The following is an 8598-nucleotide window of genomic DNA, read 5'->3' on the forward strand; positions in this document are numbered from 1 at the left end:
TCATTAAATGCGTGGCAGAGATGTGACGCATGGCAGAGATGTTGCTGGGGGATGTTGTCCCATCTTGATGGTTTTAACGGTAGGGATTTCGTGTCGATTCGCATGCCGAATGTGCTTAACCGTTGGATTGAACTTGATCTGACGGTGTTGGACGAGCGTTAGGGTTCTCTTCTCTCACTTCTCACCCTATAAATAGCGCTTCACTTTATCCTTTGAAGGTTTTCCAACTTTTTCTGCTCTCTGAATCTTGTGCCGTTTCCTTCGATTGCCGAGTGCCGAGTCTGTTGCCAGTGTCAATTTCTTCGTTTAAGGTTATCCTTCGAGGTAAAGGGCAGTTTATATACTCCCTCCTCCCTTCACCCTTCGAGGCGCCTTTTAAGGACAAAACCGTGACGGAGCACCGATCTCCAAAGCGGACAATACCTCAAATGCGATGATTGACCCTAGCAATACTGTCCAACGACTTGAGGTCGGAACAGTACATATTGCCTAATACAACAAAACTAATGCAGAAAAAAACATATTCCCAGATAAAAAAAATACTCTCCCCTTCACTCATTCAAAATATGAGAATTCCATTTACACATGGTTACGTAATATAAATCAGTTAGATGTCGTTGTTATCATAAACATTATGTTCTCAGTTTTACTTGTCCCAGAATTGTCCACGACAGGTATCTTAGATTTAGAGCACTTCAGAAAATGAACTCATTGTAAATATGCTTAATTCATAAGAACTCCATTGGACTTTTTTTGCATAGGCACATTATCTGTCAGAAAACAAAGCTTACATATGATTTAATCTCTTTGTAACACTGCTACCAAAAGCTCATCCAAATTTGTGCTAACTCCTACAAACGAAAAACTAACAGATTAGGACAAAAGTTAATATTGTCAAAAAAATCAGCATTTGAAAAGACACCTTCCTAAATTTTTGTTTTTGAGTCACTACTTTTTTATGCCTTTCAAGCAAGTAAGTAAAAGGATGAAGACACCACTCATAATAAGGAGAACCTACTCAATCTAATTTAATCTGTTATTCATCATCAAACTTTTAATTAGATAGTATTATTCTTTTGTCTCATACTATACTTATCCACGAGTAGTCCCATACAAAATTTCCCATTTTATTTAGCCTCAAAGTACTAAACTGTATAAAATGTGCTATAAGGGTAATTTATGTTAAACAGTAACTTCACTAAACCATTTATAATATTGATTCCAGATTGCCCATGAAATGCTATAGCCAAAAAAACAAGTGGCTAACAGTTTTCACCTCGTTGCCACAGAAAACACATAACAATTAAGTTGGGTAGATCTAAACCTCTTGTGTGTAAATTATCATTTTGTTGTAACTCTATTTTGTAATACTTTCCAAACAAACAAATCAAATGAGACTAAACGATGAGAAATTAGGGAAAGAGAAAAAAGTGAGTCGTGAAAATGTGATGAGCAACTTTCCTTACCTCTCTTGCATAGAATTGCTGTTTTCAACCATTTTGGCTTAATCTGTAATTTGGTGGTTTCTTCATATAATTTAATGCATGATGGTTGATCCTGTTTCCAATTATGAGCATAGTACATTCTGCATCACTTTCTAACACAATAAGACACTCAATTATCATATATTTGAAATTGCAAATTTTGTTCGGCCAAACCTATGTGTTGGCAAACAACAGCTAGCCAACTCACATGGCATATTTTGAAAACAGACAAATTAATACATGCATGTAACAAACCAAATATCCTCCAAACTTGCAAGATACTCCATGTTTTCACCATATTAACAATATATATTAAGAAATAATTTAAATTTAATTTATTTTTATAAAACTAATTTATAAGATGAAAATTATTTTATTTATATATTATAAATTTGTTTTATTTATATAAAATAATTTTATATTTTTTGAATTGAACAATTTACTAATACGTGTTATGTTAGGTAGATGATCTCTTTAGTTTTAGGCTCTTTCTTGTTATGTTAAAATAAGAGCCAAATTGTTTTGTAAGCTTTTTTTTATAAGGGTTGTGACATTCCTCAAGTATTTCCCTTTAATTCAATTGTCTATTGCTGATAAAATAAAACATGTCATATGAATGTCATGTTCAATATGTGTGTCCGAATACACCATTTAGCAGATTCGAATCTCTTAGATTATATATGATTATTTGTAATTCATCTATATAACCTGTTTTCTCTTCTTTTAATTCAGTATAATGTTTGGAAAATTTATTTAACATACCCCTCATGTATGGGCTTGAAGCATGGTACCTGACAGGAATTCAGTATTTTACTAAAAGAATGAAAGTGACGAGAATAAAATTTATATCAATCATCTACTTCAACAAAAGAATCTCTGTTTTTTTGAACATTTTCGAACTCTAAAATATTGTATACAAGTTTATCTGGTTCCAGATTACTTTAAGATAAACATAGATGTCTCAAAATTATCCAAGAAAAAATATTCAAAAGCTTCAACTATTTGATGAAGACACACATAAATGGTTGAACCCATGCTACATGACAAGTTACACATGATATTAAGTTCCTTTTCACCATGATGAGGACCACCATTTACCTGCAATTAAGTGAATCCACCCAATAAAGAGCTCGTGAATCCATTGCTTTTGATATGGTCCCATAATACCGTATATTATATATCATGATTGCGGTAATCATCACATAAAAAACGTTAATTGTGACATGCCTAATCCCTGTATATTCCACAGAGAAAGTGGTAGATTTCAAACCTTTTTCGGCCTAACCGCTTGTGCTTTGTATATGTCAGATCAATTTCCCACCCATAATTCAACACCCTTTCACCAGAAGTCCACTCCCAATAACTACCAGAGCCATGTATAAAAGGGAGTGAACTTTGCTTAATTTCTATGTCTCTCTGTAAAGTTTTGTTCCAAGAAAGAAGAAGGCAAGAAATATGATAATGGTAGTGAGCATGATGAAGATATTGGGAGAATACACGGCGGTGCTCACAAGGGTCACAGAGCAACTTCTTCCACGACGTAGCAGACGACTTGGCGGTTTCCGGAACCTTTTTTCTTCCACAACCTCTTCTGCAGAATCAGCTTCTTTCTTGGTTTACTTTTGATAACTAAATGTAACTATTAAGAATGTTTAAAAATTGGATTGATTTTTCTGTTTTACATCAATGTTATTACTTTCATGCACCAACTCCTCTCTTTCCTCACTATCTTCTACAAACTCCAAAATGCTTCAGAAAAGCTCTTACCATTTGCAGAAATTCTTCTTCTTGCTCATCTATGCCAAAATCTCTTCTCTCCTCTTCTGCAAGCAATGCCACCATCTTTTGCAACCTACACTCTATAACATTTTACATCTAGAACTATAGCAATGTCTGTATTTGTGTAGTAAAAATTATTGCTTTGGAGAGCAATTTTGTGAATCGTTAACATATATAGTGACTTTTTTTTTTCAATTTTTAGACAATATTTTAAAATCATTCTCTAAAGTGAATAAACAATGGTGAATAAATAATCTACAAATCTAAAATAAATACATATAGCATTTAATTTTTTTAAGATAACCAGATAAAGAAGTTAGAATTGTAAAAATTATATATTTAAATAAATAAAAGTATAATTAATAAATATTTCTTTGATAAAATTATACTAATTAAAAAAATCCATGAAGTAAGTTTAATAATAAAAATATTTAAAATTATTAATTACAACTAATAAAAAATAGGAGACAGTATAATGACAACAATATTTAACTAATTATATAATCATATTCATTAATTTCTAATCTATATTCATTACTATGATTATTTTAAAAAATAAAAAATATTAATAAATTTTGGTAATTTCATTTTCCAATTAAATATATAATTATATTTGTTATTTATAATGTATTTTAAAATATAATTATAATTTTTTTTATATTCCTTTTAAGAACATAGAAATTTAAAGAATTTTTTTTATATAAAACTTTTTAAAAATCTGACCTCGTGATTAGGCTGTTATGATTTTAAATTAAAAGAATTGTGCTTTAATTATAAATCATACTTTTTAGTTTAGTAATAAGTACTTCATCTAGTTATTGATGTTAAAGTCAAACTCATGAATTTGTACTATCTAATTAATGTTAATTAAATAATTAAAAAATAAATAAAAACACGAAAAAAACAAAAAAAACACTACAAATTTAACAGATATGAGGAATAATTTTTGCTTATCGATGAGCTCATCATCATGTTAAGAGACAACTTCCCATCAGTGTACCTAATAATAACTTTTACAACTTGGCATTAGTGAAATTAATTTAATAATAAATGAAACAGGAATTTAAGGATAAACTTGAATTTTATATCAGGCATAAAGAAACTATTTTATATTATTATTTTTTTCTTTCATCATCTGGTAGAGGAACTTAATTTGACCCTAGCTATCCAATGAAGCCATGTGAAATGTTTCAGTATACATATCATGAAATTAATTCCATAAATAATGAAAATTGAATTTATTGGTTTTTCTCAATCATTGTATTGGTTGTGAAGATGAGAATTTTGATGGGTCTTAATTATCCAGTTCTTTATGGAGTGCCCTTTACCATATATCATTGCAATTATTCTCCCTTTTACAGTTCATATTTCTTTTCACAATCATTATCTTTTCACCCTTCATTCATCATTAGGATGTAGAAGTTCCAAGGAAATCAAGGATAAAGAGAGCCACACAACAATTTTGTTTGTTCAATATTCTCAATTTAATGTTATAATCGGGGAAAGCGAAAATCCTCAGATTTTTTTTTAAGGGAATGTAACTATCTAGATATATGGCTTGTTATCACTAATCATTCAATAAAATCAGTAAAGGAAATAATTACAATATTTATTTGTAAAACTTTAAATTATTTAATGTACCGAACAGTTAATGTCACATATCGATCTTCGAGTTAATCGAGACCAACATGTCCGTGTAGGTCAATCGACACACCCAATTTATTAACGTTTAAATCAAGATCAGTAAAGGCAAACCACTATTAAGAACTAGGTAATATGTTCCTAAGCGGGATTCACTTCACTAATTTGGCCCAATAAGATAAGCTCATTAAAATAATATAAATAGTGTATATCCAAGAACAAGGTACGTCATAATCATTGTACACTTCCGAGTGCCGAATACCCCTTTTGTTGACTTGAGCGTCGGAGTACCTTATCTAGATACCCCATTCAGCATTCACCCAAGATAAAGCAACCAAGACTTGAAGGAGTAGCACTACGGCGAGAAGGAGCATACTGAGGTTCTAGAAGACTGTCCGATAGGAAGGAAGGAGACGAGGTCAATCAATAGTTCTCTAGATCTCATCTCCCTAGCATGAACATTTAAGAAAAAATATAAAGTTTAATGATTATATAATATTAATTAAGATGCAAAAGATTTTTTTTATCCGCAAGAAAAAAAAATATAAATCATTTTAGGAGTAGTCTAACCTTTTTATTTCTTTTGAAAGAAAGATTTTAAAAGGTTACCAAAAACTACCAACTCAAAATCAACATGAGCAACTAAAATAAAACACCAAAATCCAACTTACTCAAACTATCAAAGGCTCTTGATCATAAACAAATAAGTCAGCGAATTAAGATATCAGTAAAAAAAAAAAAAAAACAAACAGAAACACATTTAGTTATAATTTAGGATCAAACTTTTAATTAGACCAAAGAAAAAATTTAAGAATGATGAATCACTTAACCACTCAATTTAGAATTCAGAAAATAATAAAATAACCAACTGCTATTTATATAAATATCTCTCTCATTGTGTGTGAACTTTGATGATAAAAATTCCTAAACTCTCCTCACTATCACAACATTTTTTTATACTTCTTTATTGAACTCTTCATATAAAATCTTGAGAAGAAAAGTGTTGATACATCTTCCTTCGCCTCTAACCCAATTGTTCTTACATTAATGCTTTGTTTGAATTAGGGAGTGCGAAGGAGAGAGTGGATTTGAGATGATTTAGAGGAAAAGTGTAAAGAAAGTTAGGATGTTTGGATTAAGGTAAATAAAGTAGAAAGTGTGGAGAAAATTTATAAAATTTTGTAAATGACGTGATGAGTTAATTGAAATTATATATTTTTTAATTGATAAAAATGTAAGTTTACAAATTTATCCTTATATTTAAAAATGGTTAAAAATTAATTTAATATATTTATTTTTAATTAAAATATTTATAATTATAAATATTTGATAAAAAATTATTTTTATATTAAATAACATTATTTTTTTTATCTTTATTTTTTTTAATTAATATAATTATTATATAAATTTATTTTTTAATTATTAAAAAATATGTTTATTTTACTATTATTTATATTTATAATTTATTATATATAATATGATTAATTATGTTTTTTATAATAATTATTTTTTATAATGTTTATATTTTTTATATTTAAATTATAATTATATTTTAAATAAAAAATAAATTAAATTAAATTTAAAATAAAAAGAATAAAAAAGTAAATTAAAATTAATTAATTAAATATATATATATATACCACTTTGTTCCCAAAGTTGCGAAGAAAGTTTTGCATTGAAATGTTTTTGGAATTTATGTGTTTTTTTTGTCGTTATTAGGTTTCTGTGTTTTTCATTGCAAATAGTATTTCTACTTCTTTCTCTGCTAAGAAACAACCTAACTGATTTTCAATGGTTAGTTTACATTAATTTCGTACATTCAAATTGAATAAGCTTTAACCACATAGTAATTAGTAATTAAGAATAAAAAAAAACATTCTAATAAGTTAGAGAGTTGTATACTATCAGTTAGTATGACCTCATATTAAAAAAAATTGTAACTTAACTAACAGGACCCTCTTGCGCCATTCCTCTTTACAGTGGTAGCAGAAGGTTTGGCTGGTATAGTAAGGCAAGCGGAAAAGGCCAGATTACTTTCTGGTCTAAAGATTGGGAGAAAGGAGGTTGTACTGAGTATTCTACAGTATGCAGATGACACTGTGTTTTTCTGTGAGGACTCTTACACCAACGTGTTGACACTGAAATCCATCCTCAGGGGGTATGAGCTCGCTTCAGGGCTGAAGATCAATTTTCACAAGTCAAAACTTACAGGTATCAATGTTCAAAGAAGTAATCTTGATTGCTACACAAAGACCTTAAACTGTATTCAGACGGGTTTCCCGTTCAAATATCTGGGCCTGGAAGTGGGAGGTAACCCGAGAAAGAAGAAGTTTTGGGAGCCTGTGATAAACAAACTTAAAGCAAGGCTCAACGTGTGGAAAGGAAGATTCTTATCTATGGCAGGGAGAATATGCCTTATTAAATCCGTGCTTACCTCTGTCCCGCTGTACTATTTGTCACTTTTCAGAGCACCGGTCACGGTTTGTAGAAGTATCACCAGAATCCAAAGGAGGTTTCTATGGGGGTGGGGGAAGGAGAAGGAGACGATATCATGGGTAAGCTTGAAAGAGTTATGTAAGTCAAAAGAGGAGGGTGGCCTGGGTTTGAGAGATGTGCATAACTTCAATCTTGCTTTGCTGGCTAAATGGAGATGGCGTCTTCTTGTGGAAGAAAAAGTAAGGTGGAAGGATCTGCTGGTCTCGAAGTATGGGTCGAGTCTTAATGCTTCACAGTCACCAGTGAAACTCCAATCCTAGTGGTGGAGAGACTTGTTCAAAGATTATGGGGAGGACAGAGGAGATGATTGGTTCAACAAAGAGATCGGGTGGAAGTTAGGATGTGGGGACAAAGTAAAGTTTTGGGAAGACATATGGATCGGGAACTCTAATCTCAAATCGTTGTACCCAAGACTTTTTTCTTTGTCCTTAAATCAGGGGCAAAAGGTGGAAAAGGCTGGTGTGTGGATTGGAACGGTATGACAGTGGTGTTTACGGTGGAGGCGTCCTAGATTTGTGTGGGAAGCTGAAATGGAAGTAGAAATGATGATTCACTTGTCGTCAATCAAGTTGAGTAGAGAACAAAAGGACGTCCAAGTGTGGGAAATGATGCAGGAAATGGGTTCTCTGTGAATTCTGCTTATGATTGCCTGACAAAACAGGGTAGAGGCCCACACTCAGAGGTATTCATAAACCTATGGAAGGCTAAAGCTTTCCCTAGTTTGGTGACTACAACGTGGAGGATCCTGACGAACAGTGTACCAACAAGAGAATGTCTAAGTAGGAGAGGGGTGATGTTGAATAATGCCTTATGTGCTATGTGCCAGGTTAATGCTGAATCATGTCAACATCTTTTTTTGGAGTGTAAACACGCGATGAGTGTTTGGTTCATGTGCTTAAGATGGGTTGGTATTTTGTTTGTTCAACATAATGATGTAAAGACCCACTTTGAGAATTTCCACCTGTTTCAGATTAGTAATAAACAAAATATGGTTTGGAAAGGGATCTGGACAGCAGTTGTGAGATGCATATGGGACCAAAGGAATACGGTGGTGTTCAAGCAAGGTGTTGGATGTGGAGGAAATTTTTCAAAAGGTAGAACTAAAATCCTGGTTATGGTTAAAGCACCAGTATTCTTCCTTCTCTTATTCCTTAGTGGATTGGATTTTGAATCCAATCCCCTGTATAAAAAGCATTAA

General features: G+C 31.5%; 1 protein-coding gene across 1 annotated transcript; it reads left to right on the forward strand.

Annotated features, from left to right (window-relative positions):
* Positions 1–2945: 2945 nt before the first annotated feature.
* On the forward strand, positions 2946–8598 carry LOC137822188 (uncharacterized). Its single transcript, XM_068627089.1, has 5 exons — positions 2946–3098; positions 6857–7579; positions 7661–7876; positions 7978–8082; positions 8227–8598. The coding sequence occupies exons 1-5, from the start codon at positions 2946–2948 to the stop codon at positions 8596–8598; spliced, it is 1569 nt and encodes a 522-aa protein (XP_068483190.1).

The sequence above is a fragment of the Phaseolus vulgaris genome, chromosome 9 (genome assembly GCF_000499845.2).
Source record: "Phaseolus vulgaris cultivar G19833 chromosome 9, P. vulgaris v2.0, whole genome shotgun sequence".
Taxonomy (NCBI): Eukaryota; Viridiplantae; Streptophyta; class Magnoliopsida; order Fabales; family Fabaceae; genus Phaseolus; species Phaseolus vulgaris.